This window comes from Rhinopithecus bieti, unplaced genomic scaffold (assembly GCF_001698545.2).
Source record: "Rhinopithecus bieti isolate Rb0 unplaced genomic scaffold, ASM169854v2 scaffold_30032, whole genome shotgun sequence".
NCBI classification, from domain to species: Eukaryota; Metazoa; Chordata; class Mammalia; order Primates; family Cercopithecidae; genus Rhinopithecus; species Rhinopithecus bieti.
This window is the reverse complement of record NW_016813134.1, coordinates 644,499-663,718: the sequence shown is the minus strand read 5'-3', so window position 1 is coordinate 663,718 and position 19,220 is coordinate 644,499. Positions and strand designations below refer to the sequence as shown.

The 19,220-nt window shown below is 45.0% G+C and overlaps 1 protein-coding gene across 2 annotated transcripts in view; it reads right to left on the bottom strand.

The window, feature by feature from the left end:
• Window positions 1-2,030: 2,030 nt before the first annotated feature.
• The window catches only part of EPHB1 (EPH receptor B1), a 451,564-nt gene continuing 434,374 nt past the window's right edge, over window positions 2,031-19,220 (bottom strand). For both annotated transcript variants that reach the window (XM_017847708.1, XM_017847709.1), the window contains exons 13-16: window positions 15,128-15,277; window positions 7,932-8,125; window positions 6,947-7,102; window positions 2,031-3,491 (exon numbers count right to left, since the gene is read on the bottom strand). In XM_017847708.1, coding sequence (XP_017703197.1) covers window positions 3,383-3,491; window positions 6,947-7,102; window positions 7,932-8,125; window positions 15,128-15,277 — 609 coding nt within the window. In that variant the 3' untranslated portion in view covers window positions 2,031-3,382. The remainder of the gene's footprint in view (window positions 3,492-6,946; window positions 7,103-7,931; window positions 8,126-15,127; window positions 15,278-19,220) is intronic.

Below are 19,220 nucleotides of genomic sequence, written 5' to 3'. Positions count from 1 at the left end.
TAAGTAAGGGTCCAAATTGGATTTAGTCTTCTCTGAGATGATGAGGCAGCATATGTAGCTGAAATTTAGAGCATTGGGGTCTCACTGACAGCATTCTCCCCACGGAGCTTCTTTGAAGGTGTGAGTAAAGTTCCCTGAAGCTAAATGTGCCAGTGGAGGAGACATTAGATGGAACCAGCCCCTCCCATCACTTCATGCCCAAAGTGTGAGGGTTCATTCCCTTCTTTCTGGGTATCTCAAGAACCTTGATCACTATGATTTCCTGAAGCAGGAGCTTTATGTCTATTATCACTAATTCTCAGGAAGGTAGGCTGGGGTAATACAGTGGTTCTCAAAGCATGGTCCCTGGACCAGCAGCATCAGCAGCACCTGGAAACTTGTGAGACGTGCATGTTCTCTAGTTCCACTCTAGGCCTGCTGAATCAGGAGCCCAAAGGTGGGGCCTATGATCTTTGTTTTAACAATACTTCTAGGTGATACCAGTGCACACTCAAGTGTGAGACCCACTGGGGTGAGTGGTTAAGAGCAAGGAGTCAGGTTGCCTGAGTCAAAATCCTGACTCCACCATTGTGTGATCTGTGAAGGGCCTTTGTCTCTCAGTTTCCTCATCCAAAATTGGGAACAATAAATTACCTGCTACTACTTCACAAGATTATGGTGAGGAAGAGATTTCATGCATGTAAGGCACTTAGATAAGTGCCTGGCATAGAGAACCTGCTCATGAATGTTAGATACTCTTCATTGAAAGTAGGTGATATTTTCCTATTACACAAATGAGGAAACGGAGGCTCAGAAAGATTCATGGCTGGCCCCGTGATGCAGAGGTAACGTGTCTCACTCACTAGCGACACATCTCCTTCCATTCAGGCTTCATGTGCTCCTGTAGTTCATCTGGGGTGTAGGGGTGGGGCCTTGTGCAGGGTATCTGTGGCAGTTGGGGGTGTCCAGATCTTGGTCGTGCCCACCTCATTGAAAACTGTGTCTCAAGACACCCTGGCCTTGGCTCTGCTGACCCCTCATGCTTTCCTCTTGTGCACTTTGGGTTCTCGCTCTCTGCATTCTGGGATCTATGGTGAAACCAAGCCAAAGGGTTTAACAGGACTTTCACCTTGACCCTGCTTTGTCCACAACCAGAAGATGAGCTGGCATTGGTGGAGGCGGCAGTGAGAATTCGGGGTTAAAGATTCTGCCAGAGGAATTTAGTGACAGATTAAAATTCATTCCTGTAGAAAATTGAGAGTAGATTAGTCAAATTGCTTAGACTTATATGATACTCATGGATTGGGGTCTTTGGGGTAATTAGTAAATTGTGCATGGAATTGGTAAGCAATTAATAAAGGGAAATTTTCTCTTCTACTTGTGTGGTTGGTTTGGGGTCCTTTGCAGCCTCAGGCAAACTTGCTGAGAGGAGTTCTTTCCATCCACTTTCATTCTCCAGGGGTTCAGCACATGGATGGTGATTTAAGATGAGCTCCCCTCAATTAATGCTGTACCCAGGCCAGTGGGCCGCTCTGAGGGGGTTAATTGTTTAGGGGATCTTGACCAGTGATTTTAGAAGGCAAGAACCACCCCATATCAAAGTTAACAATGACTAGGGGAAAAGGCTATTATCAATGTAAATATGTATTAAATGAGCTACTTGGCAACCATAACACCTTTCACTGCCTCATATCTCGGCACTCCCAACTGCACGTTCATAGATAAACCACAAGCAAGCAGTCTACATTTACAAAATTGGCCTGGATGTGGACTTCTCAAATGCAATGTGTAAACTAAAATCAGGGTTGATAGTGTATTCATGGCGATTGTTTGTGTTTATTTGCCAGCGACTTCTTAAGGCTCTTTTATTCAGTTTTTCCTTTGGGTCACATCAGTGCCAGTGAGTTTAATATATTCTGCTTCTTGGCATTCATGGAGTCAGGGATGTGTTCCTTCCCTCCCACATTAGAAAGAAGAAAGACAGTTTTTAAGGATTCTCTTGAAATTTGGGGACAACCCACTGGGGTCCAGGTATACACACTCTGACACCATTTTACGTAAACCCAGACATGCTTCTGCTCATTTTAATTAGACAGATAAAATTAGCAAGGAGATTAAGGTAAAAGGAGAAATTAAAAATAATTAAATGTTAGGTAGAATTTACAAAAGTGAATTGAATGATGAGGTACAATAAGGAATGTAAAGAGAAACACAGACACATTTGAAACATTCCTCGGATGCCACACAGCTTAAGCCAGTCCATAGGTAAAGCAAGAATTCTCCCTTGTCACTTCTTGAATTGCAGATTCCAGTGATGTGAAAGAACATTCTCCAGAAACACTTTCCTTCTCCTTTTCTTCAGATGTTATCAGGAATAATTAATCAGTCAGTATCATTCCAGGATGGCTCACACTGCATCCAATTCAAACCACTCACCTGTTTCCTGTCTGAATTTGCAAGCTTTTTATTTTTTTCCTTTCATTTTATTATTTTTCTCCCTCTCCTCTCTTCCCATTGAGCCAATAGGCCGATTGGGCCAACCAGAAAGCCAAACCAACACCACATTCCAGCCCCTTTGGATTTCCTAGGGACAAAGACTTCCCAGTTCTTCTTTCTTGTTTGCATCTGTTATGAACAAGCACAGTCATTTTATAACGCAGACATACATATGTGTGCTTTGGCACACGGAAACAGGTTTTTCTTTTTTTTTTTTTCTCCAATTTGTGGTTTCTTTTCCTTTTGCAGAAAATGCAAACAAAAGAAAAACGAGGTTTTCAATTGAAGGTACATCTCTTCTTCAATATGAAGACATTAATTGAATTGGTTGGATCCCCATGCAGTGGTCAGCAAAGTCCTTTGGCAACTGACAGAACAACATCTGGAGACTCAGGAGCTGGGTTTTGTTCGAAGAAACTTCCCTACAGGAGTCATGAGCAAAGGGAAACGAGTGTGGGAGAAGGGAGGGGACTCTCAGGGAGGAGTACAAAAGGAGAAAAGAAAAGAATGTCATTGGTGAGGAAGAAAATGGAACACTGCTTCTGTTTCTTCCCTCTACCTCCTTCCCTTTCTTCCTGTGGATGGGCAACTCCAGCCCACTGAGGATGGGAGCTGGGTTTACTCTTGTTCTCCTGATGCATATTGTTTTGCCTTCACTTCTGTTGAACATCACCTTTTTATATTTTTATTATTATATATTTGGTTTCCCACGGCATCTCAAACATGCTTCTGTCACTGAGAAATGAAGGCTGCCTATTAGCAACAGGTCCGGTTGATTCTTCACTGATGGAAATGCATTCCTCAGCTGAGAAGCCAGTCTCTCCAGTATATTCCACAGTGGTCAACCTCTGGTCCCCCTTGACCTTGGTCCTTTTCCCTCCTCTCTTTCCCCAAGAAACAAGAGTTCTCATGCCATTGCTGTTGGTGACTGACTCATCTGGACCCTCATAGAATGAATGCTGTTCAGGATCTTCTTCTGATGGCCTGCTAAGGTGACCCCTATTCTCAGGAGGTCTCTAGGAGGAAAGAGCCAGAAAAGAAGTCACTTTAGTGTTAGGTCAGCTGTTCGCAAATCAAAACGCATCACTAAAGCCATGCTCCTGGGAAGTAGCCATGCTACAAAAATCCAACTAGCTTAAGTTTACCCCAGTTTTTGGCAAACTTGCAATTAGAGATTTTCCTGCTCACTTTCACTTTCTCCCTCTTCTCTAATACGCCCTCAGCTTAGACAATCCTGGGAGTGCTGTGCCTTGTCCCAGGGGTGTGCTCCTTATGTACGGGCTCTAAGGCTGCCCCTTCATTGTCTCCTGACCCTCAGATAGACTGGAATTTTCCTCTGCTATTTTTTAACACTCCAAGTGCACACTATATGGGGCTTAAGTTATTCTGTGGAGTTTTCTGCCTAAATTAGTGATCATCCGCTGAGACCGAGAGGATATGGGGCTCACCTGGTCTTCTGATGTTTCCCCCTGAGTTTCCATTTTCTGCCTCTGTTTGAATTTTAATGTATGTATTTTTAAGAAGAGTGGTCTCAAAATAACTAAAATGTCTGCCCAATCAGGAATCCAAGGAATATGTCCAGGATAGAGCACTGAATTGGATTAATAAGAACAAGTTCATGGCTTATAGTTGACCTGTGCTAGACCCATGCATTCTTTCTTAGTTAATAACAATACATAACACTGCTTGAATGCATCCCACGTGCCATATGCTATCTCATTTAAACCTATGTGAAAGCATTTCATAAAACTAGAGAGACCACTGCAAACTCAATGATGATAAAAATTTAACAGTAACCATTTTTTGTGTGCATGCTATGGGTAGATAATGGATCAAGTGCTTTGCATGTGCCATTCCATTAACCTCCCATCACAGACTAATGAGATGGGCATTATTATTTATAATAATTTATAAATTATTTATAAACAAGGCAAGCAGAGCTCAGAGAAGTTAAGTAATGTGCTCAAGGTCACACAGTGGGTAAGCAGTGGTGGAGCTGGTGTTCAAATACAAGACAAGTTGGTTCTCAGCACCCCTGCAGGGATGCTGGCAGAACTCTTCTAAGGTCCTGACTGTATTTCCTCTAAAGCCCCCCGAATCCAGCACAGCTGATTGCTTTGTACACTGCACATCAGACCCTGGTGAACCCTTGGCTGGATCTCTGTCCACAATGCCTTGGCTGTCCCGCCCCATGCCCCTTTCGGTTAGTAGTCAGTCTCCCAAGGGATACTGCTGGTTGAGATGCTCAAAGTGTTCGTGTCTTTTTGGCAAATACTTTAGGGAGGCATGCTTGAATTTTGAATTCACAGATTGTCCCACAATCTATTTTATTAAGTTGCTTATTTTCCTTTTCCTTCTTTTACCTCTCAATAAACAAATCAAATTGCTCTAATAGTGTGTGGACATTTTTTGAACGAAATCCCTTAATTTACAGTTTCACTTTCCTTTTGGTCTTCCCCTTATCTTTTTCATGTGATTATTCTCAGACTGAGAGAATTCTTTTAGATCCTGGGGATTATGTGACAATGGCCCCATACGTAGGCAAATCACAGTGGGAAAATGGAGTAGCCAGTCTTCATAAACACCTGATTCTATCTCTGAACTCAGTCCCTCTGATTATCTAGGGGCATCAATTTTCACTCTAAAAGATGAGGAAGCTGGTTTTCCACTGGGAAGTGCTTCTTTTCTATTTATTAATTTTTGCTGTCTATTTGACAGTCATTCTTAATGGCAGGAACCATCTTTTTTTGGCATCACCAGGAAATGAATCTAGTTTTTTAGAAATGTATTCTGATGTTCAGTGGATCCAAAGCTAGACACACATTCAAACCATCTCCCTGGAGAAAGTGGTGGCTCCACCATTTCTGAAAAAAAAAAAAAAAAAAAAAAAGACCTCAGAGAGGTGGAGCTGGACTCCAGGAACACTGACAGAAAAGCTGTCGGAATGTCAGGAAGCTGTCCCTGGGGGCTCAGCTAAAAGGTGGATCACCACCACTCTTTTCTGGGTCTCAGCAACCAGTTTGCCCCAGTTGCAAGGAGGAAATCCCAGCACCTTGCATTGTGCCCATTGTATAATAGGTGATCAATACATGTTTGCAGACTGATGGATGAATGAATCTTCTACCATAGGAAATGTGTATTATATAGGCTGCCAGATTCCACAATATGTGCTATCGGTACATGTTGTAGCCCACGGAGCCCATGAAGTCCCCCTGTGTGTGTGTGTGCGTGCGTGTGTGTGTGTGTGTGTGTGTGTTTGAAGGGTAGAGTTAATTTCCTAGGTAGGATTATGTGAGCTTCTGTGAGTACAGAAGGTGAAATTTGACTCTTGCCAACCTTAATCCAGTGGTTCCCAAACTTTGCTGCACATTAGAATCACCTGAGGAGCTGTAAAAACTTCTGATGCTCAGATCTCACCACAACTAATCAGAAGGTATGGGAGTGAGAACCAGGCATCAATATTTTTTAAGGGTCCTCAGGTGATTCCAGTGTGCAGCAAAGCCTGGGAACCACTGAGGCCCTGGGGTGGACAGGTAGCAGAACATTGAACTGGCAGTCAGAAAAGCAGGCTTGTGTCCCAACTTTGCCGCTTGTGAGCACTAATGTCACGTAAGTTCAGAATCTGCAGAATGGAAGTGGTGGAACTAGATAAATATTTCCCAGACTACAGTTCTATAAAACCCTGCCCCTCGAAAATATGGTTCTATGGTATTTAATAATTTTAAATGGGTTCCTTTATTTCAGGATTTCTCATGGCCTTTATAATGCTAATATGAGCAGTGAATCTCCAAGAGGGTGATAAAGTGTACAATATTTCCCAAATTTATTTGACTGCGGGACCTTTTTTCCAAGGAGAACCTATTAACATTTCCCACAACTGGTGCTTCTCTGAACATTCTTAGGGGAAATGCTGGACCACATGGATCTTTAAAACTCTTTCTGGCTCTCATCTTATTTGAATAATTTTATTTTGTGTATTCCTCTAAACTCCTGTGGGAGCCACAGACTGGTAAATAATTGTGGGGGATGGAAATGCATGCTTATTGACAACTGCTATCTAAGTATAAGGACAAGCCCCCCACACATCGCAGACTGTTGCTGAATCAGTGCAATGGTTTTCCTGCTATGTTATTTAAAGTACTGGCTGTCTGTGTTCTTTCCATCTGGATGCTCTCTTTGATGAGTCGAGTTTAAAAACTTAAATGGGGAAGAGACTCTGGGTGATTAGGCAAATGACATATGGCTATAACTTTGAAGAACTCTCATTTGGGGCCCAGAGTGGATTTCCACCTCCCTACCCTACCCTCACATCCCCCTACATCTTTCCAAGGTGCTCCCTGTCCAGGCCTGGTCTATACAGAGACGGAGCTCCAGGGATGAGGCCAGAAATAGGACTCACAGCATCTGCAATAGCAGGGAAGGAGCACTGACCCCTAGGTGTGGTCTGGACAGAGAGATTCTCATCACTTACTCTGATGTCATCTGGGTGACCAGTTGGAGGGAGGTGAAGCCAGCAGTGAGGAAGCTGTCCCTGTACTGGACCATTTTGATGGCGCTGAGCCAGTCGTCCACGGTGGTAAAGGCCGTGAAGTCTGGGATGGAGCGGTCGAGCAGGGGCTGGGAAGGCCTGGTGAGACAGAGAGGGGCAGATGACCACACACTGCAGACATGCATGGACAGTGCCCCAGTCTGGCCTGACAGCTGACTTCATGGAAGGCAGCATTCCTGATGGAATGAGGATTATAGTGGAGCCCTGGGCTGAACCTTTCTTCCTCATGGAATCCCAAATCAGCATGACTTCTACATCCAGGTGGCCAGTGTCTCTGCCTCTGGGTACTGTCACAGGTCAGTTAACCCAGACAGGCAGATTGACATAGCGTTCAGTCTGAAGGGAAGAGAAGGCTCCCAACTCCTTTGTAAACCAAAATTTAGGAGCTTCACCATTCAAAGACATGATCCTTTTAAAAATATGCATATTTTACCACAACCTCCCCAGATATATTGGTAACATTTTTTTTTCCTAGTTTCATCCTTAGCTATTTGAAAAAAAATGGAGAAATGAGACCCACTGCTGACCTTCTCTGGCACATTTCAAAGCAGACACCCAGGTATCCAAACCAGAAATCCGGGTGCTATCTTGACATCTCCCTCACCCTCAACATCCATGTCCAATCCTTCACCAAGTCATAAAGATTTTGTCTCCCAAATTGACAAAACTCATTTACTTTTTTCCACAACCATTATCCTGATTTAAGACACTATTTTCTCTATCACGAGCATTGCAATGTTCTCCTACCTGTGTTTCTTCATGCATGTGTGCTCTCCTCAACATAAGGCCCACACTGTAACTAGATACTGTTTAAAAAATTTGAACATGATCACGGTTAGAGGCTGCTGGCTATGCCCCTGACCATGAAACCACCCATATTTAGGGGTCACCATTTCACTAGACTCACACAGCGGTGATGGTTGCCACAGTCTTGAGACTTGCCGGGTTCCGGATCATCTTGTCTAGGGTGTTGACAATCTCTGCAAAGCGGGGCCGGCTGTTCCGGTCCTTCTGCCAACAGTCCAGCATGAGCTGGTGTAGAGCAGCTGGACAGTCCATGGGTGGCGGCAGCCGGTAGTCCTGCTCGATGGCATTGATGACCTGCAGTGACATACAAGGAACAGGTGTGACTGCGTGACTGCCACTAACCAGTCACTCACAAATCATCCCCTTTATATCCAGGCTGGCTCAGATGCCCTTGCTCTGTGCTCACACACCTTCTGCTATAATGGATTTTCTGTGCACTTGGTTTATCCCCCTAGACTTTGGGCTCCTAGAAACCAGGGGCCACATCATGGTACTTCTTTATGTCCCCAGTTCCTGGTGCAGGGCCTGACACACATGGTCCTCTGTAAATGTTTGTTGAAGAATGAGCCAGTGAACAGCTTGAGCATCTCCACCCTTTAAGAAGACATAGGGCCCAATTCTGCCTTACTGGAAGCTGGTGGCACCAGGGGTGATGAAACAATGACATGGGAAACCCAGCAAACCCACTATTTATAAAGGATGTCCTCAAAACTTGTGGTGGACTCATTCTTTCATTTGGAAGGGAAGAGAAAGGGAGGAAAGGGATTAGCATTGGTGGAGCACTTACTCCATGCTAGAGACCCTCTAGATGCCTCCTCTGCATTATTTGTCATAATCCTCATGAGGCAGCAACATGAATGGACTTGGTTAAACAAATTGGTTCAAATCAATGACAACAGTCAAAATAACAAGGTGGTCCAAAATGAATACCGTCAATCAGATTTTGGTAATTTTCACAAACTCCAGAGAGTAATTTTGTAAGGATTTTAGGAACATTAAGTACTTTGTCTGTTTTTCAGATCTTTGTGTTTTTTCATCCAGTACATCTTAACTTCAAATGCATTTAAATCAATTATGCCTACTCTGTGCTTTTTACATTAAAAAAAAATTGTAAGTGACCCAAGTGCTAAACATATGAATTTATTATGGTACACCCATAATGCAACAGAAGGCCTAAAATACAAGGTAGGCCTTAAAGTGATACTACAAAAATCTACTTATTGAAATGGAAATGTGCTCATATTGTAATAGGCAAAAGAGCTGGCTGCATAACTTCAGGTATAGTATAATCTTGCTTTTGTAAAAAACAAAACAAAAACCAACGATTATACACATGCATAGAAAAGACCTTAGAAGGATATACAGCATGGTGTTAATAGCAGTTGCCTCTGGATAGGCAGAAACCTGAATGTTTTTTATGTTCTTCTCTTTGCTTGTTTGAATTTTTTATTTTCTATAATAATCCTGCATTGATTTTATATTAAAATAAATAGTTAAAGCATTTTAAACAACAAAGAAAATAATTTGGAGTTCAGGGCATTTTTGGTGTTTTTGCCTCTACTTATAAATAATCAGATTCATTTCAACTGATTATTCTTTCTTTTTTATATACTTTATAAATTGGTCAAAAAGTGAGTATTTTCAGTTAGTTTAGTTTTTACAATTTCTATGCACAGTATGTAGGACATAAGATGGGACATGAGATAAAATGATAACCAAGTCACTGGAGATAATCAAGGTGTATTAGTTCTTCTATTCAATAGGGTGAAAATCAAGCATACAAACCATATCAATTTTATCACTATATTTAAAAATCCAGTGACTGGGAATAGTCTCTTTTGAACACTGTGTTGCACTGACAATCTTTTTTCTCCTCTAAACTGTAGTCAATCAAATTCCCCTGCTATCCTGAGGACAACCATTTTAACCCCATTTCCCCATGAGAAAATGGAGGCATAAACAGTGAAGTAACTTGCCCAGGGGCACGCATCTAGCAAAAGATGGGGCTGGGAATAAATCACAGTGGTGCTTGATTTTAAGTTTTGAATACTTCAAAAGCTGCATTTCCTAGGCCTCTGTTGGGCTGTCAGAGTAATCTCAGCCTGGAGAACAGCCCCTGGAGGTGTCTGATGTCTTCTCGGTATGCAACAAGGGCATGGAGCTAAACTAAGTAATCTCTGAGAATGAGCAGCTGGACATCATTCCCATCAGCCTGGCTCACAAACCCCGCACCCTTTTCCAGTTCCTTCCAAATAACTAGATTGAGGGTCCCAGTCACAGAATCTCCAAGTGGGCTTACCCATTGAATGGCCCCTGGAGCTCCTTCTGGGTTGCATAAGGGCAAGTTAGGTAGGGCCAGCAGGAGGAGCTAGAGTCCAAATTCAACCTCTCATGGTGCTAGGGGTCCTCAAAGTCTTCCAGTGCAGGCCAGTTAATGTTCCTGGTGGTCCCCTAAACTAATGCCATCTCTGCTCAGATCGTTAGATGCTAGAGCCCCAGATACTAATTTTCCTCACCTGTCCTGGAACAAGAAAGAGCACTGGAGTCAGGGCCTTTCTGTGAGAGCACAGCTCCATGGTGTGACCAGCTGATCCAAACTCTTCTGGCAAGGGATCAAGAGAATGGGGACCCATACACATGCTGAGTCTTCTCCCTGTAAACTCTAGACTGAATGGAATTCAATTCTGTTTCCCTTGTTGCCTCCACAGCATGGTATCATGACATCCCACTGGCTTTTTTTTTTTTTTTTTTTTTTTTTTTTTTTTTTTTTTGAGATGGTGTCTCACTCTGTCGCCCATGCTGGAGTGCAGTGGCACAATCTCGGCTCACTGCAATCTCCACCTCCTGGGTTCAAACAATTCTCCTGCTTCAGCCTCCCGAGTAGCTGGGACTACAGGCACACGCCACCATGCCCTGCTAACTTTTGTATTTTTAGTAGAGATGGGGTTTCACCATGTTGGTCAGGATGGTCTCAAACTCTTGACCCCGTGATACGCCTGCTTTGGCCTTCCAAAGTGCTGGGATTACAGGCATGAGCCACTTTTTTTTTTTTTTTTTTTTTTTTTGAAGACTGTTCTGGTATTTGTGTTTTGTATTTGCTCTGTGTTTGGTATGTTTACTTTCTTTTCAGAGGATATCAAAAGCCACTGATTTTCCTTTCTGGGCAGGTCAGCTAGGAGCACAGGTCCATTTGGCTGTGTTGGTGATAGTACTACATAGTACATAGACCTTGGAAGTCTGGTTTCAAATCCAAGTTCCATTTCTTATTAGCTATAGAACCTTGGGAGAGTCACTTGACTTCCTGAAACTTCACAAATGAGATTGTTACAAAGATTAAATGACACCGAAGTGATGCGTGTTGAGCACAGCACAGATGAGTAGTAGGATGAATCCTCATCACACAGAAGGTGTCATTACGGCTGTGTCTATTATAGTAGATGTCTTCCCGTCAAAGAAGGGAGCTACTACTGCTCATTTTGGAGGTCCAGGAAGATAGTGTTTAAAAGCACCAAGGACTTTTCTCACTTTGCAGGGTAGAGCGTAGCCATGGGAACCCTCCACCATGTTTGTGTTTAGAAAATGCGACTTTACTCCATTTGTTACTTCTTGTAAATAATTTTGTATTTATTATTTGAGCTGATAATCTGGGAGCATTAATGCTTCTTGTGCATAGGGAAAAAAGTGTGCTTTTACCCTTCAGCCCAAAGGAAAAAATACTGAGGTCTTTCATTGGTATATGAGTAGCATTTATCCACGCAAGTCTTTGATTGAAGTACTATGCCTTTGGAGATTTATATTATCTTCTTTAGGATTTGTGTGTTTTCTAAATTTCTGAGCACATAAAATTTATAGTCAAATTACAACATCATTATATCAGAAAATAACTTTGGTCTTCTAATAGGACTTTGAGATCATTCTCTGTCACACTTGCCTCACTAGCAGGTATGGGGAACAGGGAGGAGTAGAGAAACACCTTCATTCTGGCTATCTGATGATGGCTGTAAACACCAGTGACCAGGTTTGAATTGTATGGAAAGAGATGGCCTAAGGTTGGAGGCATAGGGTGTCCTACTGAGCAGAGTTGAAAACGGAAGTGAGTTCTGGGCTCCTTTCATTGGTCCATAAGAGGATGAGATAAGTGGCTATTGAGAAGATTGAAGATTAGAATGAAATCAGATGGCATTTCCAGAGAGAAGTAAAAGTAAAGCTGTGGGGGTAAGGAGACCAGTCCAGGCAACTGTTACCCAGAGCTCTCTGCTGTCTCACTTTGAAAGTTCAGCAACAACTCTTTTGGCCGTTGCAAAGGCCAGTGTAAGCAAATGTCCTGGGATCTAATTAAAGGGGCAGGGAGGAGGTGTGGTGAGGGGGTTGCCTTTATTCACCTGTACTGAGAAATGGTAGATACGCGGGTCCGGTAGGGATCAGGTGCAGGTAGTTTGACCCCAGGTGCTCTCTGGGACTGGATGGAGTGACTAGAATTCCTCTGGGAAATGGGCAGAGACCCTCCTCTTGCCCTTGCATTTTCAGGGCCTGCTCCCGGCTGCCCCCAGACATGTATTTCCCATTAGTGAGTCAGGCTATGGGTAGTGCCTACTCGACCTTGCACTGGAGAGAGGGAAGTGGAGGAGCTCAGAGTAGTGGAGAAACCAGGGTAGAGTGGGTTAAGTCAAGCTCTGATGTTACAATAAGACTGCAGTTCCTCTCCACAGACACTGCCACTCTCATTATCTCTGTCAATCAGATCCAAGCAGCAGAACTTCCAAGTTGCTCTCTCTGGCTGACAAACTCTCTGTACATGTTCAAAGACCTTCCTGGGCTCTGGAAGCCTAATTACCAGCACTCCGACTTGCCTCTGCAATTCTCTTCCTTAAAACCTTTCAATTGTCATCTGTAAAATCCTTTACCGCCTCCACCTTGGTGGTTTCTGATGAGTGAGGCTTCAGTCCAGCAGCTGGGAGCCCCTCCTGGCTCTCTCCCAGGCCAGGTTGTAAGAAGCTTTCTGAATGGGCATGAAGTCACCTCTTGCCTCCCACGGGGAGAAAATTGTACTTGAGACGATGCTTAGGGGCTTTATTTTGAAGAAGCACAGCAAAATTAGAATAAACTGCTACTCTACAGATGTCCTTATTCCCTCTGAGACCCATCTCAAATGTCAAATATCCAGTAAGTCTTCCCTTACCTCCTCCACTCAAATGTTCTCAAAGCCCCATGTTTATGCCACTGGACTATAAAACCCTCAAGAATAGAACCAGCAAGCACAGTGCTTAGTCACAACTAGCATACACTGACTGTGTGTTAAATGAATAATCTGGGAATTCTGGAAGTCTAATATCAGAAATTTTATTCGTTTTCAGCATTGACAGAAAATATCTTGAATGTGAAATCTTGCTTGTCAGACAGTTTTGTAATTCATTCTATATGTGCTGAATTGTTCTTTAGCAGATTAAGGTCTTGGGCAGGATAAGATGGGTCTGATTTTTCTTTTCTTTTCTTTTTTTTCTTTTTTTGAGACAGGGTCCTGCTCCGTCACCCAGGCTGGAATGCAGTGGCGAGATCTTGGCTCACTGCAATCTCCGCCTCTGAGGCTCAAGCAATTTTTGTGCCTCAGCCTCCCGAGTAGCTGGGATTACAGGCATGCGCCACCACGCCTGGCTAATTTTGTATTTTTAGCAGAGACAAAATTTTACCATATTGACCAGGCTGGTCTTAAACTCCTGGCCTCAAGCAATCCACCTGCCTCCACCTCCCAAGGTGCTGGGACTACAAACGCGAGCCATTGCGCCCTGCTGGGTCTGCTTTTTTTTAGCTAATGTGTTATACTCATTTAGCGGCTGGCATAGACAGAACCAGGGTGCAGCTGATTTCATTAAAGCAGGCTTTGTACTAACTCCACCACTTACTGATTTGACATGCTCCAGGAGCATAGGCAAGGTGTTGCTAATCACAAATAGAGGACGTAGACACCAGCCATGGTTGACTTCAGGACCTGGTTAAGGATGCAGTCATTTCACCCACTCCAGGCTGGAGCCACTCTGCCCATGGTAATAGGGAGTACTGTCATAGAAGTACCCCAGCTCCTCTTTCCACAGTCTCTCTGGGAAATTGCCGCCTTTCTCAATCTTCTGAGCAGCTGCCATGGCACTAAACCTGTGGCAGGATAGCAGGCTTGCTGACTCCACAGCTTACAAGTTCCTCAGTGTTCACCCTGGCACAGAGGGGGTTATAGTGTGGCTAGCTGCCAGTGGACTTAGATCTGAACTGGGGACCGTTCTTTCTCTTTTAGCTGTAAGTTGGGAAGGATAAAAACTGCCCCCTCTCCCAAAGTGATGGGAAGGGCAAGCAGAGAACATAGATATGCAGCTTTGCAAATTGTAATCCTCTCAGCTCCAAGGGGAGGGTACGTATTCAAAGCACAAAAGAGGCCTGGTCCCTGGAGATCAGCTCAGGGTGAGAGGCAGTGTTGAAATTCAGGCAGGACTTTTCATTGGAGACTTATCAAAGCAAATCATCCTAAAAGGCTTCCTCACTTTTAGTAAGTATGGAGCAAAGGTTCTCGTGTGGAACATTCCAAAAGCCTCTATTTAAAGCATGTTAGATGACCCTTCTCTTCCTTTCTCACCTTTTTCCCTTGAGGGCATCCTGGGGGAGTGCTTACCTCCCCGCAGACAGAGCCCCTCTCCTGTGGTCCATCTGAAGCTGACCAGCTTTGGAAAGCTTTCCACCTCTTCCTTCACTGATAGGTGATATGGGATCATAGAAGAGTGAATTCTCGGGGAAGAAGGGCCCTTTACAATTCCTCTCTTTAAAGCTAGGAGGTACAAGTTCCACAAAGAAACTGCAACTGGCTCAATGGAGCACAGCCATCAGAGGCAGAGCAGGATGGGAACCAAGGCCCTGGCCCTCAGTCCAGTGCCTCCTTCCCCTCTGTTGTGCATGGGGAAGGAAAACACAGAATCTGAACGCTTAGAAGCAGGGTAGACTTTACTGCTTAATTTGGGGCTGATCTATTCATGGTCCTCAGCCATTTGGAATTAAACAGCCCTTTGTCTCTTGGGTTGGGGTCTGTGGCCTTGGCACCTCTACAGGCTTTGTGGTCATAGGGACTTTCACACCTCCATGCTGGGCTCTTTGATTAGTTCCAACATCCATGCTAAGGGTGTCCGTGTATCCCCTGCCCTGAACACTGCAGGTTCAGGTTATGAGGCCAGGAGCTGAAAACAGGAAGAACTGGTATGCTACTGCCTTTGGGATCCCTTCGATGGGGGTTTGTAGTGACAAAGTGCTGCTGACACTCACATCTTGGTTGGACATATCCCAGTAGGGTCTCTCTCCAAATGACATGACTTCCCACATGACAATCCCATAGCTCCAAACGTCGCTGGCTGAAGTGAACTTGCGGTAGGCGATGGCCTCTGGAGCTGTCCATCTCACGGGGATCTTCCCTCCCTGAAAGGAGAAAGAGTGGTCAGCCCAACCATCAGGTTTCTGGTTGAAGGCAGGCAATAAAAAACTTGGCATGCACACCCTTTCAAACCCTCACTCCCATATCTTGTGAATTATGACAGACAGGCTATTCTTGCCTCATGCACAAGCTATGTTGCTATGCCTAGTTAGAGAAGCTCAAGGTGACCAGCATGCCTGTGCTGGCCTCTAGCCTTATGTGGACACACCACATGTGCCCCGGTTCCCTATATATTGATTCCAATGTTGCTGCAGGGGAGGTGGGTGGGAGGAGAGAGTGTAACTGTCATAAACTTACTGGAACTACCTGAGATTGGCTACATGAGATACAAGTTATGGTTTCCTTTGTTCCCTGGCAATGTAAAAGCTAACACATTTGGGTCAGAAGGAATCGCAATGATACAAAAGGAAAGAAGAATGATGAAGCATGCCTCCTAAAGAGCCCTGCCACTACAAGGTCATGCTATGCTGCCCTCTGCCCCATTTTCATTGCATTCCACCTCTGGGGGGCAGGTTTTCCTAACTCTGTAGCCTGCAGATAGCCCCGGGTTTCACGAGGGTTGAATGGTCCCGGTGCTGTGGTCTTTCTACATGCTGACTGTCCTGCCAGCCCTTCAGTGGAGGTCAAGATTCCAGAGGCTGGAGATGCCCTTTTCTACAGGGGCGCCCTTAGGCTTGTTTCTCCTTCTTGCCTCCAATCCCACAATGGAGCTTTCTAAATTGGCTCTCTGCTTGGCCCTCAGCTTGTCTGCCAGACCTTGGCCAGTTTTGTTTACTTAAGGGATTCAGATCTATCCATTCATTCATTCATCCCATCAAGAAATAGGCAAAAAGTACCATTTTGTGCCAGGTCCTGCTGAGAAGCTGGTGTCCCAGAAATGAGCCAGTGTCCCTGCCCTCAAACTGAACAGGACAGTGGGGAGGCAGACAAGAAAACAGAAGCTTAAAATATATTGTTAAAAACATTGAAAAGCAAGGGAAGGTGAAGATGAGAGTAGGTACAAGGTATTCTGCAAACCAGAGGAGACTCCGCAACACAGGGAAGGGTCAGGGAAGGCAGGCAGGAGCTGTTAGAGAAGCAGTTTCTGACGGTGGTTAAGAACTCCTGGAGCCTTTGGCTGGGTTTGGATACCAGTACTGCCTCTTTCTACCTGTGCGACGGGGGCAAATAACCTACCTCTCTGTGCCTCAGTTTCTCATCAGCACCTACACAGCCCAGTGTTAACTATTATTTTCACTATGCGCAGCCCTAGAGAACAAGTAGAAGTTAACCAGGCGAAGTGACTGCAGGAGGGAAGTCCAGGCAGAGAGCAGCTTGTGCAACAGCCAGGGATAAGAGAGAGGCTGGGACATGCAAGCAATCCACAATGGCTGAAGCACAGAGTTCCTAAAGGAGAAGTAATAGGAGGTGAGCATAGAGGAGACAGCTGGCATGGCCTATGCTGTCCAGTATCAGTGCCAATTACAGCTGTTAAACAGGGTGCCCGCCAAGGCTGTCCTCCAAAGCTCATCACTCCCGATAGCAAATATGGCCCCCCTTTTCAGTTCTTCATGCCAAATGCCAGGATTTCACCCCATCATGCTTTTTTCTATGCTTAGGCATTGTCTCGCTCATAATACATGGAACATGAAGCCGCTGGCTGCAGTAGTGACAGCACAGAGCGGGGATGGCAGCTCCCTCGCTCCCCTCCTCATTTACCTCATGCCTCCACTGAAAGAGGATATTTTTATACTGCCCATTCTTACAATCTGCTCAAGTCACCAAAGATACATGGTTGACGTTAGCAAAATACTGTAAAATGTAAAATGGTTAACCCAAGCTAGGGAGAAAAAAAAAAGGAGCAAACAGCAAAGTGTATTTTTATCTGGTTTCCTCTCTGGAGCCTGGGAGGAATAAAGGCAACCAGGCTGGACCTCCCCAGGCACAGATCCCACTTTCTGCAAAGAAGACAGTCCTGATTTCCCCTGAGGATGGTGGCAGGCTTTTGTGGTGGGGGAGATGTCCTCAGCTCAAATGCCAGCTACACGACAAATGCCTGGAGGGCATGCTCAGGCTGTGGCTGCAGCAGGACTCTCTATTCTCAGCATCCCCCAGAACATGAATGAATTTACTGGTTTTATCTACACGGTCCCCACAGCTGGGAAGAGAGGAGGAGAACTCATCCAGTGAAGCAGCAGCTACCAAACACCTGGAGGTCAATGTCTGATAGTGCAGAGACCCCAGGTTGTGTGTTGCCATTAGGGGAGGTGCTGTTGTCACACCTCGAGATGGCCTGGGTTCCCCCAGAAAACAGGGGCTTTGGTTCTCTCAAAATACCTGGGTCAAGTGAGGTAGGAGAGAGTTGGAGTTTAATTAGTATACTGTGTGTGTGTGTATGTGTGGGTGAGACAGAGAGAGAGAGAGCCAGAGAGAGACAGAGAACCAGATTCTGTGTGAGAATGTATCAATCTGTGTGCGAGAGTGGGAGACAGAGAAAACTTGGCAGTGTAGGTCTCTGAGTAAAAGAGAGTTAGGGCTTGCTTATCTTCTGTGTGTTTTTGTGTCAGAGAGAGGAGGGGAGATGACAGTGTGGCTCTTCTGATTTTTAAAGATTTGGGAGTCTGAGACTGTCCTCCTCTGCCAAGTCTGGAGCAAACCCCAGGGGCTGTCAGTGATAGCTGTGAGGCCGCTCCCTCTTGCCTGGAAAGTGGAAGTGCTGGCCCACGGCAAGGAGCCTCCAGCCCTCCTGCCACCTTGCACTGTTGGGCCTCACTGAACACTGAGCTTGGCTTGTCACTGCCGCCCCCCTCCATCCCAGCAGGTGGCTGAGCCTTCGAGAAGAGCCCCTGAACAGGCAGGTGACAGATGGTCATGGCAGGCTCTCCTGCTCAGCTGAAGAGAAGGGGGACACTGTCCTGGGAGACAGAACAACAGGAAATGCAAAGTCAGGGGGGCACAAGAGTGGGCACTTTGTTTCCTAGGAGTTTTAAATCTTTCTTCCATCTTTTCAAACATCAGTCAATGTTGCCTTCTGGTGCTCAGAAGTAATCAGAGTGATGATTATTGATATAATCAGTATCAATTATTGACATAATTAATATTATCAGGTGATGATTATTAACTTGTCTTCAATTACGTGAAAGGAAATCTATTAATTTAGAGGATGGTGACCAGCCCTATGGAGGGAAGCAGAAGAAAAGGAAGTGGAACCACGCTGCAGTAGGCAGGGTTCTGCCAGCCAGGTGGTCCTGCCACTGCTGCATGAGGAGCTTGGCCCAGACACCAAGACCAACACAGCCATGTGAATGTAAAGTGCCCTAAGAGCCCCCAGCTCCCCAGTGCAGCCATGAGGAAGGGGCATAGAGGAGTGCTTGTGCCACTGGGTGGTGAGGAACATCAGGGAAAAATTCTCAGGGCAGTGAAGAATGCATGGAGTTCACTGGAAAGGAATCTGCATTCATACAGACACAGAAGTGCTGACACTGGGCTTGGGGAGAGCACTGTCCCTGGCAGGGGTTTCTACAAGGTACCAGATGGCTTGCTTCCCCGGGGGATGCTAAGGGCATGGATCTGCTTTCTGCAGGGACCGGGTTTCCCTAGGACTGCCACAGGGGTCGCTGTTGGAGCATGGGGGAGGGAGAAGAGAAGAACAGGAAGAGGCCCCTCACTATCATCAGGGTCTGAGTTCCCTTCAAGACTTCATACACACCTTCCACAGAGAGTTTTGTATTGAATGGTTGTGTTGCCAAGAATTCTTCAAATGTTTGAAAACCACTGCTTCAGAATAATTATGTCTTAACTCAGATATAAGATAAACTTAAGATTGTGTGTGTGTGTGTGTGTGTGTGTGTGTGTAGAATGTGGTGAACTAAGACAAGATATCTGACAGTGAATTAATCTTAACCCAGCTATCCTCAGGGTCATCTGCCGACCCACATCCACACCTGC